Below are 20,969 nucleotides of genomic sequence, written 5' to 3'. Positions count from 1 at the left end.
CTGCTGGTGGAGTAGCATTTTCTGCAGGTGCAGAAGACACGTAGTAGTCTGCCATTTTGTACAAGTCAAGAAAGCGATGCCGACGTGTGAAGACGGAAGCTTAGAGGTGGGCAGTGACATCGCACCGGGCCTCCTCTGTCCATCGGCAAGACATAAAATGACGGTTCACAGTGCTTTAATTTTCTTGCTTGTTTTCGTACATGACTAACGTCGTTAACAGACGCTGGCCGGACACGTTCGGACGTGCCGTTCCATAGTGAAGCAGTCGCCGCGGTCTGCAGCGCTGAAGACCAGCTGCTGTCAAGAACCCGTCTCCACACTACATGTACCGTGGGCGCCTGGATAGACCTCCTCCACGTTTGCAAACAAGCGAGGTGGCGCCGCAGTCAATAGTGGGCTCGCGGTAGGCAAGAGGCCAGGGAGTGGCGTCGAGTTCTGGTGCTGCAGCGCCGGTTGCCAAGGCTTGTAGGCGTGTTTTGAGCGTCTGAAATTCATAGCAATGGTTGATGCTTTCAACTTAGAATTCCTCTAAGTACACGGGCTCGCGTTTGCCATGTACGGAGTATTTCGACTCAGTATTATGGCTAGAAACCGTTTCTGCCGATTTTACCTCGGGTCAGTAGTGAGGGAAGCACTGGCGTTTTTTCAGCAGAGCCGACGTGCGCTCATCGTCTGTTGACACACGTGTCGCTCTGTGCGAAAAGTGGAGACAGCGTCGATCGTGTCCCGATCTCATCTGTCTCGCGTAACCGCTGTTTTTAGCCGTCAGATCAGGCACCAGCCAGGCCGACTTCTCCCTTTCTTAAACTGGTCGATTTGATGAAAAGTTTGGATTGCTGAAATTATATTCTTTCCTAGCCCTGGGTCTTATGTCTGGTGAGGAAAAATTATAGCAAAATATTCAGTAGAAATTCATAAACTTACGGTTTTTAGATCTTTGGTCGTCAAAAATTGTGAGGTAATGGGGTTTCTGATGGTCCTCGCACGTCGCGAATTCTGCGGGTTTCCGACGACGGAGCAGCACAATGGTAGCATCACTACGAAGAAGAGGGATCAGAGGTTTCGTTGGTTTCAGTGCCGCCTTTATCTGACCAGAGCGAAAGCGAAGAGGCCATAAACGAGGGAATAAAACGCTTGTTTTGTGATCTACCATATTTTTTGCGATTGGCATCACTCACCCCTTCGTAAATTTGGAACGAATGGAAATAGAATGATTCTATTTGTCGCGAACGATTCCAGAGACGTTGAGGAATGCAATGAATCTCGATTTTTTTTTTCTACAGGAGCAGTAGTATGTTAGTTATTTTTATAAGAAAAGTTTGCATGTGACTATGCATGGGGTTACATGAGTGGTAGGCCTGTCGGGCTCGAAACTGGCTGTTGGGGTCGGGCTAAGCCACTGTCGATTTCAGCTGGGTCAGACTAAAAGCTCATAAAGGGACTTTAGGTCAGACCGACTGCAGGGGTTAGGTTGGCTCGGCCTGACCCGTTCCTCCTCTCTGGTCGGGCTGGTGCTGCGGATGGAACCGAGAACTGTTTCGTTTGGGTGTTCGTCCTCGACGATACGGCGATCTCGATTAGACTGGGTCGCGCTGCGTCAGCCCGACATCTGGAGCTACCAGACTCGACCCACTAGCGTCGGACTCATGAGCTGGTCCTACTTGCGAGTTCACCCGAAACGCCGCGATATGCTGCGCTTGGGCTCTTGCCGTCGTCTTCCTTGAATTACGCCGTGCTTTTAGGAGATAAAAAAAAAATAATAGGAAGACGCGTGACGTCGTATGATGAGCCTCCGCAAGCTAGTCCGTCTTGAAGACGAGACTCGCTACAACAGCCCCTTACGTAGGACCGACTTTCTCTCGTGATTTTATGATGAGACTTCCAAGTTGTCACATTAAGCTATCAATTTTCTCTCCTGCTTGTACACTACGAGTCTGGTACGTTTCTGCGAATAATACTGCTGCTGTTGCTACAGCAGCAATAATAATAATAATAGTATTTATAAACACAACTTTGTTTTCAGAGTGCCACAATACGCTCCGAAAGCCAAGACGACGAGGGCTTTCTTTTTTGTGTTAACGGACCCTTTTGCAGTATCCTCCTGCGCATGGGGCACGCCTCCTCGTCCGCCATTTTAGTGTGCCATTCCGGTAAAAATGGCATATGAGTTCTCTGCACGGAGTTTTTCTAAAAAAAAAAATTGTGTGGTCAACCACACGACGAAATGTGGGTAGGCCACGCCGATGTGCGCGCATCACCGTTCAACACTCATCGTAAAGAAAGAAGACGCGGTCCGGTTCGCCTACTTCTTTGAGTCTTGGATCAAACGAATAGAGTTCAGCGCTCACAAAGCAAATTGTGACATTTTTCCGCAGATGCCCATGGCTATCTGTTTTGGCTAGACGCCATTGTAAACAAATTTTCGCAGAAAAGGCGGGAGGGAGCCTAGCCATATCTGGTTTGGGAGGCTTACAACCCTTTCAAGCCCGCAAAATCAAGTGGACTTGCGAAGAGTGACACTTATAAAAGTGCACTATAGCACTGCTAAACGGCGTAACATAAGTGCACTCGCCGAAGTGCGCACTCAGGTCTGAGTGCGTTCACAAAACACACTTTGAGGGTTGAGTACGTAGCCAGTGATTTTTTGGCATAAAATGTAACATATAACAAAACGCGCATAAAAGTTGATTTCACCTGTTACAGATACTTGTTATTTGTACAGTAGTTATATGATAGCGACCAGCATAACAACACGTCACTAAAACGCACTGCACTCCGCCATGTTGTTTGTTCGAATTCCGGATGAGCTAGGAACTTGCTTGGCTTGCTAACTATTGCCATGAAACAGATTTAATGTGGTTGAGGGTAAAATTTAGTTATGTTCATTTTTATGTGCTCTAATGTTCTGAACTAGCGTAATTCTAAAGGTTACGCTTACAGATCGCCAGCTGGTTTTGGTCTGTGAGAAAATGAAAATGCGCAGTAATTGTACCCGCCGCGGTGGCTCAGTGGTAAGGCGCTCGTCTACCGAGCGGGAGTACCCGGGTTTGAACCCGACCGCGGCGGCCGCGTTTCGATGGAGGCGAAACGCAAGAGGCGCCCGTGTGCTGTGCGATGTCAGTGCACGTTAAAGATCCCCAGGTGGTCGAAGTTATTCCGGAGACCTCCACTACGGCACCTCTTTCTTCTTTCACTCCTCCCTCCCTTCCCTTACGGCGCGGTTCAAGAAGTGTCCGCCGAGATAAGTGAGACAGATACTGCGCCATTTCATTTCCTCAAAAACCAAACCAGTAATTGTCTCACATCTCGGTGGACACCCGAACCGCGCTGCAAGGGAAGGGAGGAAGGTGGGAGCGAAAGAACAAAGAGAGAAAGAGGTGCCGTAGTGAAAGACTTCGGATTGGATTGGATTGTAAAACGTTTATTGCCAACAGTCTGAAGGGCATATAGGCCCCCCGCCTAAACGACGGCCAGAAGGTCTTGGCTCCTGGCGGCGTCTTCGGCCAGTTGGACGACTTTTGTTTGAGTCTCCGGATCGGAGCTGAGTAGGAGAGCCTCCCATTGTTCAAGTGACTTTATTTTTTGTCCCTCCAGGGGGGCAAAAGGGCATTTCCAGAGAATATGGTTGAGATCCGCTTTGGCCTTACATTGCTTACACTCGTTTGAATATTGTCCCGGATAATAACGACTACACATAACCGGGTTCGGAAACGTATAAGTTTGGAGACGGCGCCAAGAGGTGGCCTGACTCTTTGTCAATGATTTATCAGCAGCGGGGTACTTTGTTCGATTGAGCCTATAATGTTGTGTGATTTCTCTGTAACCTACAAGACGATCCCTGTCTGCGAAGCCCTCGGTATGGCCACTGGCTCGGAAAGCAAGACCTCGAGCCAGTTCGTGAGCTGCTTCATTTCCAGCCAGGGATGCGTGTGCAGGTGTCCAGACTATGCGAATTTTGCGGTCGTCCCTTGCAGTCCGCAGGATTCCGTTCGTCAGAGGGGAGACCCTCCCCTTGGCAAAGTTCATCACTGCTACCTTTGAGTCACTGACTATCATTGACGCATCCGTGCCCACTATTGCAAGTGCGATGGCGGCTTCTTCTGCAATTTCGGGACTGTCCGTCGTGATCGAAGCGCCGGCTCGGAGATATGTCTCGGCGCTAGCTACCGCTATCACCATTCTCCCCCTCCCGCAATTAGCTGCGTCCACGTAGGCCACGTCTTCTATCGGATAGTTTTTGAAACATTTGCCGAGGGCTTCAGCCCGTTTCTCTCTGCGATCCTTGTGGTGGACGGGATGCATGTTTTTCGGTAGTGGTGGGATAATTTCGACCAAGAACTTTGTTTTTAGCCAGCGGCTATTTTGGTATCTACGTGCGTTTTCTGCTTTCGCGTCTAGCACCGGGTAGCGTAAGTGCACTCGAAGGGCTGAAGCGCACTCTCCGTAAGTGCGCTTTATTAAGGCGAAAGCCTTTAATGCCTCATACTGTCGTTAGCAGACGCGTCGGCAGCCGTGTCGACAGACGCGTCGGCCGGAATGTCGACAGATGCGTCGGCAGGAATGTCGACAGACGCATAGGCAGGAATGTCGACAGACGCGTCGGCAGATTTGTCCGCCTTTCGGCGTCACTGCTTAAAAAGAAACTGCGCCGAGGGTGGGAATCGAACCAGGGCCTTTGGCATTTGAAGAGACGCTACCACGAAGGCTCAAGGTTCCAGCATGAATAAAGGCGCATCTAGTAAATGCATAGGTTTCATAAATAAAATAAAAGGAGTAAAGTCACGAAAAGGAAAATAAAAATAAGAAAATAAGCAAAAAATAAAAACGAAATAAAATAGGATATGAAAATAAAAAACAATAAAGAAAAGGAGCAAAAAAAAATAAAAAATATGAAAAATACGCGGTGGCTCAGTGGTTATGGTGCTCGGCTGCCGACCCGAAAGACGCGGGTTCGATTCCGGCCGCTGCGGTTGAATTTCTTTGGAGGAGAAATTCTAGAGGCCCGTGTACTGTCTATGACAGTGCACATTAAAGAACCCCAGGTGGTCGAAATTTCCGCAGCCCTCCACTACGGCGTCTCTCATAGCCTTAGTCGCTTTGGGACGTTAAACCCCATAAAATCAAACCAAACCGAAAAATAAGAAAGAAAATAAAAACAAACAGTGCGCCAGGAAACGCTTTCGCCTTGCAGCACTTTAGAGAGCCAAAGTGCCCCCTGAATTTTTTATTTTGAGCGCTTGACAGGGATATTAGTTCGCCTGGCGGCCACCAGAGAGGTGCGCTGATGTAAAAATGTCCTATTTTTATGGAGCCCAGTCCTGAACAGTATCGCGACGCTCACTGCACTGTACTGTATTGAAGCTGCTGAAGCGCGACTCCCGCTTCATTCACTTCCTGCACGCTGCGGGCCATATTGATCGCGAGTGCTTACGTTCAAGCACGGGGCAATATCGATTGTTCAAGCAGCAAGATTGACCGACAGCACCGAGGTGGTCGTTCGGACGCCTCTCGCATACCGCCGCATGTTTGGCCCTTCCGGCTTACATTGGATAGCGACGAGAAAGATTGGTCATGCATTTCAAGCTGCTCTCTGCTGCGCGCTCTGAACGAGGTGGGCAAGAACACATGCATATTTCTCGACAGTGGCTCCCTTTAGGAAAGTGGAGAACACAGGTGCAGTTTGGCAGCTGTAATAACCATTTCGGTATTATATAATAAGGGAGTAATTACTCATTGGCATCCACCCGAGCGCAGCCATACGGCTACAATGAGAGCTATACAGCTTTCAGAAACTTCGTAGTTAAAGAAAAATTGGTCCTGGTCCGGGGTTCGAACCCGGGACCACCGCTTCACCGGTATTCCGGTATTATTCCGGCCTCCGGTATTATATGCTTGTGATCTCCCGAAGGTGTAGTGCCCCGCGACGGAGCCAATACAGTGCGTCCTTTTCTCTGGAACCCTTGGATGGACGTGTGTGTAGTGTTTTACTGGTTTGTTTGCTAACAGTACTTTATTCATTTTCTCATTTCTGATTTTCCCAGGTCATCCTCGCCGGACCAGGGCTCGTATTCCAGCTCTAAATACGAGAAGCCTACCCGGAATTGCAAGAAGGTGGACACAGAGTAAGTCACGGGTCGCTGACGTGATGTCCTCTTTGCCCCTGTATTGTTGCACGCACTGTTACAAAAGCGTCCGTCTTGGCGAGTGCAATGAACTTCCTCACTTTCTGTCCTCATGCTGGCAATATACTGAGCGATAAATCTGCTCTGTTCTCAAAGGGGCGTTGCAGTGGTGGCTTTAGATGTGCAACCCTAAGTGAGCTTCCAATGGAGCAAACTAGCCGCCAATAGCGAACTTTGCGCAACTCAAAAGTTGCGAGCAAACTACAGAGTAATGTGAGAGACGGCGCAAACATGCTGACAATAGACACTTTTAGTTGGGCGTACGCAGTGAGCTAGCGTATGCAGCGACTGTGCGGGTAACGGATGCGCATGCGCAGACAGGATGCGTTGACAAGATGGCGGCATCCTGATCTCCCGCTTCGGAATAAATACATGTCGCCTCTGGATTATTCGACGCGATAGCTCGCTGATACGGTAGCGGTTCGCTTTTATTTCGCACACTCTCGCCCACACGTAGAGGTATAAGCGATAACAAGCCTCTGTTTTTCAGATAATTTGGTGATTTTCAAGCTCTTAGGCTTAACTAGATGCAGTGTGTTTTCAGCGATACCTGGTGAAGCAGTTCTCTAGGTTTTAGTCAGGTGTTACATTTTGTTCTGTTTTGAGAGCTTTCTTCTTAGAAAAAAAAGAAAGGCTCTCAGTGCACCCAACCTCGATATCAGTAATTACGGATCTAAATTTCTTCAAACCAGCGTTGATGTGCTTTGACGTCTTTTCATATATGACGCTACTGTTTACACGCGCTCCTGAGGGCCGCTACGGCACGGCCAACTAGATGCGTGCGCAAGCTTACTGCGTACGCCCAACCAAGAACTTGTGTCTAATGTGTCTAATGGTGACCTGCTTTTCCTCTGCGCTGAAAAACCTGACCCGTAAGGCGGCTCTTGCGCTGGCATCGAATAGTTATGGCGGTCATGCATAGAACATCAATCAGTAGCACAACACGTTCAAAATTTCTTCGGTAATTTTTGATGTCCTTTGTCCAGATCCCTTGTCCGGGTTTTCCGGGCTTGGGTAGTACGGCTGGCGTTATTCCTTAAAAGCTTTTGAGAGAGAGACTGGTGCACACGAAGTTATGAATTACGTGCAGTGCACTGAATTTGCATAATGATATTTTTATTAGTCCCGCAGTTTCGCATTTTATCTATTTATTATTATATTTTTTTGGTGACAGGCGGAAAGTGACACTTCCATTCTTAGCGGGTGAGTGGCGTGTATGGTATGAAAATAGGGGGACCCAGTCGGTTAGGGAGATAAGGGAATAGCGGGGTGTCCGTGAGCATGCGCAATGCATTAACCCGAGGAGCGTTATTGGTCTGCACATGCGCACTGCCGCTCCGCTATTCTCCTATCCCCCTAACCGATAGGGTCCCCCTATGCTAAAGCTCTCTAATAATAACGTGTCGGCGTAATTTTGATGCCGTGTGGTTCTATGCACTGCGCATGATGACTGTGAGAGCTTACCTCTCCTGTCACCCTGCGGGTGCATATGTCACGGAGTGCTCGCAAAACCACCGAACCGCTGCCCTCAGTGCGCCTAAATTGTGGCTGCGCATGTTTAAAATTCTTCTATCCACTTCCTAGTCTCTTCAAAAGGAATGCTGATAAACACCCCGAAGTGGTTGTGTAGATTAGGAAATTTCTTTACAGCACAGGGGCTGCATTCAATAAGGGTTCAATAGTCCACTGTCCATTCATTTGGCGGGATGTCAGCGTCACGACAGCATAACACGAAAGCAGCAAGCGGCCAGTCACAGAAATCACATTGTAGCGGGTCTTCACATCGACGGTGGCAAAGTAGTTCATGAAAATAAAAATAAATGAAACATGAAACAAAATAATAACAAAATAAAAATTAAGTAAAACCGACATAACTAAAGTAACAAAACTAAAGAAAAACATGATGGGGTACAACCTACCGTTCAGGGTACAACGCGATAGCATTGGAGACCTAAGCGGTGGCCTTGTAGTAGAGCATCCGCCTAGTGTTCGTGAGGTGCTGGGTTTGATCGCCAGTGATTCCGGGTAGCCCGGATACCCAACGGTTTCCTATAGATGTAAGATTTCCCCCGGTCTGGTGCTGGGCTCTTCTGAGGTGGAATGCGTGGAAAAGAGCCTTTGGTCTCTTCACACCCCCTCGATGGAAAATTCATCCACGATTGACCGATCAGCCTTGTGCGGTATAGCCCATTGTGGCCCTTTTAATGCGGAAGCAATCTATGGCTCATCGGCACCGAAACTGGAAATGGCGTCATAAAACCCAATGACCAGGCGAAGATAATTTCTTCCGATGGTGCGAAGATTACGAGGTGAACAAACAAACTGGTAGGCCACAAAACCGCGTTTCTCTTGGCGAACAAAGTTCAATCTAGTATGTGCATTCCTTTACGACTGCGTTCTAATGAGCCAGTATGTCATTAGAAAGGAAGGGAATAAAATAAAAAGGAAAGGAAAAGTAAGAAAAAATAAGGAATGCTTTTGCATTCAAAGCACTGGTAGTTTTTAAGTGCCCTCCGTAATTTTTTCTTTTCACAAGGTGAGGTGAGATACCCATTCCCCAAGCATTCACCTAAAGTATTCACCTCAAGTATTCATCCCAAGTATTCACCCCAAGTATTCACCCCAAGCATTCACCCGGCGCCACGAGAGATCGAACCCCGCACCTCCAGCATGCGAGGCAAGATGTTCAAACTCCCAATCAAATGCTCCTTCTCTGTTGCCTCGCTTCTGTCTATATGCCCATATATGGTCATTCTCTACTCTACATTCATACATCTCTGGGAGTCCTCGGTCATACCACTCCAGGCGCAGTGGTGCAGCGATTAAGCGAAGCGCCGCTGCCCCGGCAAGCGGATGTTTAAAACAGAGCCACCTGTGGAGGTTCTTAGACCCGGGTTGATCTTCCCGAGCAGCATGTCGCTACCAACCCTTGATTTAACCGCCACCTGCCACTGTGGGCTGTTTGTTGACAGTCCGGTAGGCAGGTTTTCACCTGCCACGGGGGACATGCTGCGACGGCATCTCAAGGTCACGTGACCTATGTGGCAGGTGGGCCAACTGCTTTTCTTGACACGCCGACAACGCCGGGCTTACCGCTGAAAGGGACCGTTAACGCTATCGCGTTAGAATACTCTACACCATTGTTTGCCGCTGGCTGCGATATTCAGCCAATTACGAGGCCCGATTGCCAACCTGCCAATAATCGGGTCGTTTGCCACAGACGCGTGAAAGCCGCGGCTGCGTTACCGAACAACAGTGAGCAATGCCATTGGACCAAACGGACCCATGTAGAATACGGCCCCTTTTCGTTTGCCGGTTGAACGTCGGTGCTGGTTTTTGGTGTTCTTACTAGATCACGTGACAAGTCCGAGCGCTCCTCACGCGGCCGTGTCCGCATCTCCTTTGCGGCTCAAATCGGAGGCCGCTCGGGCACTCATCGAACCCGGCCGCGGCGGCCGCGTTTCGATGGAGGCGAAACGCAAATACCCCTTTGTGATGTGCGAAGTCAGTGCAAGTTAAAGATTCCCGGGTGGTCGAAATTATTCCGAATACCACGACACCTCTTTCTTCTTTCACTTTCACCTTCCTCCCTTCCCTAACGGAGCGGTTCGGGTGTTCACCGATATGTGAGACGTTACTGCACAATTTCCTGTCCTCAAAAACCAACCAAAACCAATGCTCTGTACAGGAAAGCGTTGCGTGCTTTACTCTGAATGCAGACGGGGCTAATGGCTTGCTCAACGTACGGTGGGGTCCCCCCGCCCAAGGGGATTGCCTGTGAGGCCTGCAGTCAGCCTCGTTATGCACCCTCAGCGACCGTGATCTCTCGAAAGAGGAATGGCTATGCATCCCTAATTTTCCAAAGATTTGGGCTGTTAGGAATGCTAGGGGGCGCCGCTAAACAGCTTAGAAGCAAACCCCTTGGGCTGTATACTTTTTACGGGGGCTGTACCTGAGGTATGTACAGTATGACACCGAAGGTCAACAAAATTTGTGTCAGAGATAAGTAAGCGCTCTACATCTGAAGGGCTCGCAGCAAATGGTTCCTCTAACAACTGTCGCGCTACCGGCCGTAACAAAGGACGAAGCAGCTCTGCTGCTGCTGCTGCCATGACAGAATCATTTGCGCAATTCGAGGCTGCTGTAATTCCAGCGGCACGTCGTTGAGATATAATCGAGAAGCTGCAAAAGACAGGGTGCGTTCTGACGTCACTGAGTAAAAAGAAACAAAACTGAAGACAGCGAAGCCTTTTAAGACCCGTGCGGGCGTAACGACGAGGAGGGAAAGGCCAGGATGAGTCGAGCTGACGTCCCGTTGCCCTGGCGGCAATGAGATAACCGGCCGACGCGCGAAAGCTCTCCTGTTTCCATAGCTACGCCTTCTGTCTTCCCTGACTTGCCCGCGTCAAAGCAGCACCACGCAGCATCCTATGCGGCGGTTTGCGATTGCGCAAGCGCTGAAGGAAACTGTATAGGCCGGACAGCAACGAGATGGCGCGCTTTTGCTCAAGCGTCACTATGCCGAATATAGGCGACGCGCGACAGCCATAGTTCCCATTCGGAAGTGTCTCGCTGTCGCCGCCGTTTCCGTCGTTCGCCCAGTCTCCTTCCGGAGCAGGCGTCGCTATCTCGAGGAGCACCGAAGCGGGGTTCTTTTCAGGATGTGCTGCAGCCCGCGTTCAATTTTGTGCCGGCTGACTTGGGCATCTTCGGAAGCATGCATCGAGCACGTGGTTCGGATGCCACGATTATATGCTTCGCTGCTTGCCACACAATTTCCGAGCGCTGACGCGCAGCCGTTATCTAAGCCTTGCTCACGTGTTGAGAGGATTTCAGCGGCGTTACAAGCTGGTTGCGCGGGAGGCGTTCTTTTTTTTTCTTTTGTTGCTTTTGTTTGGCTTTGGCTTCTCTGCAGGCTGGGGCTTTACCCAATGTCACGGTTTCCTGACTAGCAACGAGTGCGAGGTGACGGCTTCCACGCCTCAATGCTGAGCACGTAATGACAGAACACTTGCTGAGGCCTCTCCGCCCACAGCTTGTTCGCAATGGAGTGGAAGCTGCGAGCGCGGGGTTATGACTTGAAGTCATCTATGACTGGCTGATCAGCGGGTGAAAAAGTGAGCGGAGCAAGTAATGAAGACAGTACCTTGAGTGGGGCTGTCGCCTCACTCTCGCATAGCTCACACTTCACTGTAAGCAAGCGTTGAGGCGGAGTACACCCATCTAGCACGACTTCGGGTCTCGTGACCAAAGAACAGTATTTCTTTAGTGGCTTGAAAATATAAAATTACTGCGTGTGGCAGATTCTAAAGGCGTGTTGGCATGGCGAGGTCTTCGACCCCGTGGCAGTACAACGGCCTGCAGCCGTGCATGGGTATGCTTGGCAGCGGCAGCAGCCTGGCTACGCCCACTGCAGGGCAAAGGCCCATAGTGCAAGACCTTGTAACAAAGATCGCGGTGCCAGAATACAGTCATTCTCTTCGTTCTGAGGCTGAGGGCAAACGCGCTTCCGTGTTGGTGTTCACACGAATTGAACTTTTTTTATTTATTGGTGCGTTTGGTGCTTGGTGCGTATTTAGCTCGTAAAGCGGCGTTCCGTCACCGTTCACTGGTGGAGGTGCGCGAATATTTGAGAATCCGAATTCGAGTCTAATTCGAATACATGCAACCTCGTCGTTCAGCTTGCATTCAATTTATGCGCCCCCCAGTGGTGGCTCAGTGGTTACGGCGCTCGGCTGCTGGCCCGAAAGACGCAGGTTCGATACCGGCCGCGGCGGCTGAATTTCGACGAAGGCGAAATTCTAGAGGCCCGTGTGCTGTGCGATGTCAGCGCACGTTAAAGAACCCCAGGTGGTCGAAATTTCCGGAGTCCTTCACTACGGCGTCCCTCATAGCCTAAGTCGCTTTGGGACGTTAAACCCCAATAAACCAAATCAAACTAAACCAAATCAATTTATGCGCCTGACATTCGGAATCATCGAACGTTCTCCAGTATCTAATATCTGCACGCGCGGTTACATCAACCCGGCGATATCCCTCCTCCGCAAATCCTATCTTTGCGTCACTATAGGGAGGCGCATTTGTTTTTTCCGAAAGTAAACCCCAACCTGTTTTTGAGTGGCGCTAGAAGTCGTTTGCATTGCTTTCGTCGGTGCAGAATCACGTTTTCTTTCTGAAACCTCTCGTACGCACTTCTTGTGTCTTATTATTATTGTCATAATGTGAAAATGAAGAACTGTAGGGACTTTGTACTCGTTGCTAAATTACTGCTGCCCACCGACGGGCGCTTTGTATTGAAGGAAGCAATCTATTTGAATGTAATTAGAAGCGTTTACAACGAATATTGACGGTTTTTACAAAACAATAAACGGTGAAGCGACTGATGTAAATAACGTTTGCCGAAATGAAGCCCTTAACGAAGTGCATTACTACGGCTGGCAAGTCTTGTCCTTTAAGTCTGGTCAGTGCTTGTCCTTCTTTCTTCGTTCTTGTCCGTCGTCTCAGCGCTGTTTTTTAATTCTTCCTCTTCGGTAATGCTGAACGAACTGTTAAGCTGTCGTTCCCTAGAAACATCTGTTCCACGAAAGCCATGGAGATCGCCTTAATTCATTTTCGTTCATTTCGTGAATTGAAGGGCATAAAATATCTTCGTTGTAATTCGCTGATATGTTCGTTATGCAGTCGATTGTAAAATTTATTTATTTGGTCACCGCTGTATGGAAGGGGCGTGGAATGCAGAAACGGCTCTACACAATGAAGTTAGGGAGCAGTGACGCAGTCAGGAATTTTTCTAAAAGGAAGAAAGGCGAAGAGCGGTGCAGTAGAGGGCTTCGGACCTTTGACTTGGGGATAATGAGGAATTATGACACTTGCAGTGTCCGCCGCTACGGTAGTGTCGCCATGCTCGTTGTCATATGCACCTGGCTGCTTTATCTGCACTCTCAACACGAATACACCTATGTGGGAGTAAAAAGCGTGTAATGTTACTCCCTTTAAAAGGGTGTTACACCCTTTTCACTCCTTTCTGTCTAGAGTGAAACTTCCCAAACTTTCCCAGACGACGGCAAACTCTGCTGCACTGAGCAGGGTGTTTTGCTTTTACTTTGTTTCGGTATTGTACGCCGTCCATGCCGCACTATTTCTTACTTTCCTTTTATTTAAAGTGTTTTTTTTTTTTATACTTGCTCGAGGCCCGAAAACTGTGTGAAAAAGGTGCACTCGTTTCGGAATCATTCTCTTTCCATAAGCGAACGTGTTCTTTAAAGAGGTGGAGACATCGAATTTTTGCTTGGCGTGTTATTTATTTCAAACGTTGCGTATTGAGCCAAGACGCGTGATACACGCTGCGAAATTTATATATGCGCGGTAAAAAATTTATTGCAATATTTATATTGAGTGATTTCGGTTTCGGTTTCTGAGCGCCGGGGTATCTACGACGTCACTATAGGGAACCCTGGGGCGCGATTACGAGAAATCGTCTCAATTTTGAGACTCTGACGTCAAAATGACGACACCGCGAGTTGTTGACCGCGGAATCAACCAATTAGCAGCGAGGTTGTGGTGTCTAATAGTAGGGTTCCACCCAGGAAGCATTTAGTTGCGCAATAAGGGACCGTATACTAAAGTTTTGCTGTAAACACGCCGTTAATAATTTGAAGAATGTTTTATTTCGCTAACAAACTATGTTTCAAACTCAACGACATGAAGCAAAAGAAGAAGCGTCCTCAATTTTGCAATTAAGTTTGCTCTTCAGTCACTTTTGCTGCCGCGAGGGTGCGCTGACGCTGGAAAAGCGTCGGTAGCGGCGGCTAGGCGGCGTGAGCTGCCGCCTGATTCAACCGATTCAGCCTTATCCCTCCACGCACATATTCAGCCATCGTAAACATGGCAGCCAGAAAAAAAAATCAGCTGATTCGACGGCTGTCCTCTTTTTTTACACATTACGCAGAATCAAAGTACTGCGCAGACGTCTTAAGTGCGCGGAAAAATCTGTTTAAAGGCAGTGATTGCTACGAGTCTGCCGAGAACAATTTGGAAGGAGCGCTTGGCTCGAAAACCGGCGAAGGCAGCTTCAAGGCAAGTTCACACTGGCGAGTTGCAATCGTCGCGCTAATATTCTAGGCGACCGATTTCGGTCAATTAGTTACGGTTTGCGAAGCACATGTAAAGCGGGGAGGGAGCGTAATAAATCGATTTAAGCCTGTCGCGCGACCTCCGCGACTCGCCAGTGTGAACTCACCTTGCTGCTATCGATGGCGAATGTGCTCCAAGGGCGATGCGTGATTATATTTATTTTTGTTCAGAAAATACCCGGCGACCATGAATAATCACACTGCAGCAACTGCCGACACACGGGAGCAGACCGGTGCAGCTGCTGGGAGCTTGCAATCTCACTGCGGGAATTAAGGCCGGCACGCGCCCGGTCACTGCGCCAACAATCACTCACGACGCCTCGTAACCAACACATGCCGCCCGCTTCGGGTTAAGCACTTGACATTCGTGTTGGTGTTGTTGCCGTTCCGTTCGGATGATGCTCGGATGACGCCGCCGGGGATACTGCGGTGGCGAAAGTTTATGCGAAGGAAGTCCTCCTTCGCCGCCGCCTTGTCTTGGGGGTCTCGTCGGAAAGCGCGCACCTTCTGTGACTTAACTTTGACAGTGGTCTCCGCAACTCACCGCAAACACTTCCACAGTCGGTTGGGCTACGCCGACGTTTACTTCATTTCCTACGGTGTCTTGAAACCCACCGGCGGCGAAGGCGCGCACAGGCACTTGCCGCTCCACTGACCGCGCACTCACCCGCACACCTCCAAGTTGAACGGCAAGTTCGTCGCACAGCCATTATGCTCCTTCCTATGTCAAAACGTCGAAACAACTCGTCCGGCACGTCAAAACCGCCTTCATGCACCCTCTTACACCGTTGCTCGCGCGGCCACCGGCCATGTAAACAACCGCCATTTTCTGTCTCGAGCGGTTTGAGATCACTCGTTCCAGTCTCAAAAAATCGTCTCAATCGGCTCGCATAATTAGGCAAGCAACGTCACCACTTCTGGCGCACTTCTGACGTCGGCCGTTGACGCAAAAAACCAATATGGCCGCTGGTCACGACCGACCAATAGGAACGGGGCAAATGAGACACTTTTTGAGACACTTTCCGATTGAGACGATTTTGAGCAACTCGTAATCGCGCCCCTGGTCACACGGCCCCAAAAGCTGTGACGCGCGGATTCCTGTGTAGTCTGCTCTCGTACGCATGCTGTGCACCATAGAGTTCCTTCTGTGCACAGCAGTGCCTTTCGAAATCACGTGCCGGCAAACTTGGTCGCCACTGCGATATGCTGGGAAAAGCCAAACGAGCGAGGGACGACACCGAGTCCTGAAACCAAGCGGCTCTCTTCGGCCGATCTCAGTCGGCATACCGCGTATACGCCAACGCGGTTTCGGCGTTGTATTTCGCTTTGCCACACCGACGCCGATGCTCGGCGGACGTCTTTGTCGGTGGCCCGTAGCTGAGAGCGCGTCAATCGGCCGATCTCATGGTCACATTACAGCGACACAATGCTTTACTGTTCGTACCGATCAATAGTCTGTATTTCAGTCCGCCCGCGCAGCCGCGCTGCGAGTCTGCTTAGGGTCCCGTGGCTGCTGATTACGATATCTGCTGCTTATTTAGCAGTCCATGTATTCGCTAAATGAATGCTTCCAGACAGTTGTACAGGATTCAGCATTTACCCCACGAGTACGTAACTCCGTAAGTGAATTAGGGTGGTATCGCTGTCCTGCTAAACGAAAATGAGGAACAACCGTTTTGCGTTTTTTGATCTTTCTTGCGAGGGGCATAATTCTTTCTTGCTGGGCTGTAATAAATTGTGTTCGCCGTTTCATGTTTCAGAGGTGTCAAAATGCTGTGTGATCTAATAAATTAATATCGCTATCGGCGGCCGCGAAAATGATGTTTGAGAAGTATAGCTTGAACCATTAATGCCTAAATTATCAAGGAATCAAAAAAATTCTATTACATCCACGTTATGCTAGGTGATGTACTTCCCACATTCAATTGCCAATATCAAAATTTTGCTGGCGCCGCTAAAATTTGAGTGTTATGTGGCCGATTACCATTAGCTCTTGGTCCGTTTTTAGCAGCGGTCTTCAGGTTATGTGATAGGCCAGAAAATTGTTGAGCCATCTCGAAGGCTCTAGTGAACAATTTTTCACCCAATAAATGTCTTTGTATTTTCCCGCAACAGTTGTCAGAAGATGAGAGAATCAATTATTGTTAAACGCTGACAGGAAGCCGCAAGTTCACGCCCTCTTTTTCTGTACACAGCGACCTCACAGTGATCGAAAACATTATGACCGGAAAACTTGTGGCTACTGAGGACATGTTGACATCAAACTTTACGTGGAAGCTCCTTATGAGGGAATTAAAGCCAGATGTTCTAAGATGCATGTTAATTAGTACGCGCTGATACAGTCCCTTCGTTCGAAACCTGTTAGGAATAAGTTATGGGCGCAACTGCGCTTTTGAATTAGGCCACGTTCTCCGTACGTCAGTCCCTTTGTCAAAGCAATAAGCCACCGAGATGCAACCCTGGCCAATGTACCGAAACTCCGGGTATTCACGTTTGCTACGTGCTTATTGGTCGCAATTCTAAAGGTAAAGCAATCGATTACGAGATTCTGCGTGTGCAGACATAATACAGTACAGGAGGTGGACAAACAAAATTTGTGAACAGCAACTATAACTGCATCTGCATAACAATTAGGTTACAAAACGCACACGTTACTCCTTGAAGCCTTGGTAGACTTCAACGACAGTCAGTTGCGGTTTCGTAATAAGAGGGTAATCAGCAACGAAAGCTCAGCGATCTTTGTTCCGCAGAGCAATGCAGATGAGCAAGCTCGTAGGCGTTACGTAACGCTCTATTAGTCCGAGTGGACGTCAGAGCGCTCATAGCGACAAAGGTCCTTTCACCGTACCAGGGCCTCAACGTTTACTGACGCAAGAAGCCGCCCGTCTGCTGCTGCAGTCTGTGAAACCAACAGCCGACAGAGCTCGTGTATGAGTTTGCGTGCGCGCCGGCATGTGCGCCTATTGTGTACGCCCTGTTCTCTGTTTCTGTCGCGTCCGTGTCCCCCTTTCCCTTGTTCTGTGTAGCCAACGCTCGTGCACTCTGGCTAGCTGAGTTGACATAACCTGCGTGGACAGATGCCGCATTATATCATCTACCCTGCACTGGCAGGAGGGGACGCAGAAGACAGACAAATAGTGAGCACATTCGCGCACAGTGAACCACATTCAAAGACTTTCGGACAGTCTAATCGCTTTCACAAGACGCGTAGGGCTTGCAATGCATCATTTTCTCGAACATGGACCAGTTCAGACGTCGTAACGCTCTCTGCAAGAGTCTCAATGATTTTACTTGGACAGGTGTTTTTTCCTTGTTCGGAAATAAAAGCGAATCCCCAGGCGCGCGATTGCTTTCGCTGTTCCCTCTGCATGCAAAGACAATAATCACATTTGACGTCGGCCGCGGATCACGAAGTGTACCTATGCATTGACCGCTCATTATTTTTTTTTTAACGTCAGTCGCACGAGAGTGAACGCGTCCTTGCTACGATCGTTGATACGCCGTACAAGGAAGGGCAAATCGGGCTACGCAAACAATGCCACGCATATTCTCGTCAAAAGATGCAGCGCGTCGGGCCGCCACTAGCGAACCGTGCGAAACCGAAGCCGTCGCCTTCATCTGAGACGGTTGTGGTGATTCATTCCGTGCAGTACCGTTCGTGAAGCCCGTGCCTTCGAGCATATCGCCTTTCGTCGCAGATAAGAGGCCTCGAGACGCCCCCTGCAGAGAAGTCGCCCGAAAAATAAAAATGAAAACAAACTAGCAAAGACTGCTGCTGGGGAGACGTTCGCGGCGACGCACGGCTAGATGAGGGTGGAAGCGGGATGGAACACGTTCCCGAGATTTGGGATCGCGCGCGTCCGAGATCGCCGCTCTTGCGCCGCGTCATCCCTGCGCACGCGTCGGGACAGGCGGCCGCCGCTTGATGTCGACGACGCCGCGTCCTGCTGGCTGTAGCACAGTGAGCGTTTGGTAAAGTCACGTGACAGTGCCCCGGAGGACCAGCCGCGGGAGCAAAGCTGGTAGGTCAGGGAAGGACTCGTGGCAGTCAGTCGCCAAGCGCTCCGGATATGGTGGCCGATAAAGGACCCGACAGCAAGGCGGTCGAAGAGGAACACTCCTCGATGAAGCCGGCCGGCAAGAAGTCGGACGCGGCGGGTAGCTCGAGGTAAGATGCCGCGTCTTCTTCATCACCTCAACGGTCTCTCTGTCGTACGATTCCCAGGGCGAGCTGCTCGCCTGAAGGCGTCGAAGGGAACGCGCGTCTTCAGAGGGGTATTGCTGCTCTGCGTAGCCACGTCCTTGATGCTCCCGTTTTGCGGTGCTGTCCTTGTGTGTAATTGAACTTGTGAGCTGCCTACTGAGTTTTAGGAAGCTTGGTGCTGAGAACCATGCAGTAAGCGCGGGAAAATTCGCCTGGCTCGACAAGCCTCAGATCCGGCACACATGTTTTGCCAGTCTGAGCTGTCCCTGGCAAAGTGGCAAGACTTCATACCGGTTGAGCCTTCGTAACACGCCTTTCATTCTTACTGGTTGACCGTCGCCCGCAAGAAAATGGTGTCCGCGATTTGCGGGTCGATGGGGCGTTCGGCCCTCTCATGCTTGAGCGTGGACAGTGTAGACCTGAATACCTAGTGCTCTAAATTTTTTGAAGACCGCGCGGGTTGGTTCTCTCGCGCACCCTTTCGGACGAAGTGGAAAACGTGAAAAGAGTGCTGTTTTATAAGCTACTTTCGAGCTTCTATTTTTCATGTGTTCTCCGATGCCGTTGTGGGCGCCCCTGCACACAATCGTATACGACATGCCTTTTCACCCTCGTCTTCGAGCAAGGCCATCCGCCGTACTTGTATTTCGCGTCTGTTACCATCTTAGATGGCCACTGCGCTTTTTTTTAGTGATACGCTCACCTATCTTTGCGCCTTGGATATGATGTAGCGTTGTTTCGTCTACGGCTGTTTTCCGGCGTTAGCCTATTCGCGGTCGCGTTCGCAGTCGCTTGCCTCTGTGCTTACTATTAATAAACGCGAGTGAACTGCGGCTCTGCAACGAGCGTCGCGTGCGCGCGCTTTGCATGGTGGCCCCTCCCACGCGGGAAATTACCTGCGCGACGCGCGTCTTTTTCCTCCTTTGGGACAGGCCTGGTTTCAGCGCGCGACGCAAGGCCGAAGCCATTTAGCTGCGCCTTCTAGTACATACTCCTGTTCCTGCGACCGCTCGCGCGTGCTCTTACTCTCTTCTTGCTGGCGTCCCGACTGTTCGCTGTAAAGGAGAATCATTTGCGCATCCACCGACGACAATACGCCTCCGCCGGCACAGCGCTGCCGAAGGTCAGCCGTCGGTTATCCGCCCACACACAACTGACGCTGTGCTGTGACTGCTGGTTATGCATACCATTAGCGTGCGGACATCAAAACAACCGTGCGTTTCTCATGGGTGGTGTCATTCATGTGACACTCTGAGAGCTCTGCGTCGAATCAAGCCACTACACGGGATGAGAACCAGAAGTATCGGTACCCGGCTAAACTCGCTCGTGCCTTCACACACGTTAGCTTCCTTTAGCTAGCTGCATATACGCCATATTTTGGGAGTCAGGAAAGCAATTCAAACCGGGAGCAGTTAATTCCAGTTAAGGTCAAGCAACACCCCTTTAGATTATCAGAAGCATCCTGATTACAAGCAACCTGTTCCAGCTATTCCATTATTTGCCGCCCTTTATAACCGTCTCCATCCCTGATGCATTTACCGTGCGACGCCTTGATCGATAAGGACGGGACGGAGCGTCACGAAAAGAATATATTTGTGAAATATATGCCGGCATATAACTTTCTAAAGCAGCTTATATCGCCGCTTTCGCGTGGTGCTGCCGAGCAACTGCCGACGAGTGACCTCACTGGTTCTGGCGACGCGATTGCCGCGAGTAATTGCTGATTACAAGTTGCCACTCGGCGCGCCACATCACTTGCGTTGGCACGCTGCCCAACTGTTCACGATCGCCATGCTCTCGGACCGCGCGGCGGTGTGGCAATCCGCGCGATGCTGAGAATTGACAGCGCACAAACGCACGCTTTGAAAGACGTTTCAACGCACAAAAGCACGCGCGCACGGACGCTCGCGTTGCCGCGCCTGAAAACGCGCGTCTCTTATTTTTGATTGCACCGCCTCGGCGACGCGGAGTCACCGCCTATAGTGTACTACCTGCGTCCCAGCGCGCACCCACGTTAAAAATATATAAAAAAATAGAAATGTCGCGAAGACGATGCGCGCCTTTCATGCCGCATTGGCCACGCCCCCTTCCTGGGCCGAGTGACGTCTTCTGGCCTCCTGCACGCGTGTCTTGGCGTACAAATATAGCCGCTCTCTCGCGTTGATTATCAGTTGGGGCACGCGCGCGCCAACCGGAAATTGTGTCCGACGGGAACGCGGGTGCCGCGCGCGCCTACCGCTCGGTACCGGGAATTCCCTTTCCTGCGCCCAATCGGCTGTGGTCGCAAAGGGGCGCCCGAGGCTGTGACCCGCGCGCGCTGCTGTGTTGGGAGTGGACGAAGGCTTCGCGCTCCGTACCTACCGTGTAGTACAATGAGACGCGATTTGAAGGGGATCGCTTTAGGCTTAACTTAAGGAAGGTAATAGCAGCGCAAAAAGACGGGGACACAAG

General features: G+C 50.2%; 1 protein-coding gene across 2 annotated transcripts in view; it reads left to right on the top strand.

Annotated features, from left to right (window-relative positions):
• LOC149372767 (uncharacterized) overlaps positions 1 to 20,969 on the top strand; it is a 51,324-nt gene that overhangs the window by 2,940 nt on the left and 27,415 nt on the right. Inside the window, exon 2 of one of the 2 annotated variants that reach the window (XM_089567313.1) lies at positions 6,042 to 6,122. In XM_089567313.1, coding sequence (XP_089423439.1) covers positions 6,042 to 6,122 — 81 coding nt within the window. Of the gene's footprint in view, positions 1 to 6,041; positions 6,123 to 18,072; positions 18,483 to 20,969 lie in introns of those variants that run through there. The other variant, XM_089567314.1, reaches the window with a different exon arrangement.

The sequence above is a fragment of the Amblyomma mixtum genome, chromosome 1 (genome assembly GCF_055824585.1).
Source record: "Amblyomma mixtum isolate Tamu chromosome 1, ASM5582458v1, whole genome shotgun sequence".
Classification (NCBI taxonomy): Eukaryota; Metazoa; Arthropoda; class Arachnida; order Ixodida; family Ixodidae; genus Amblyomma; species Amblyomma mixtum.
This window is presented reverse-complemented; position numbering and strand designations above follow the sequence as displayed.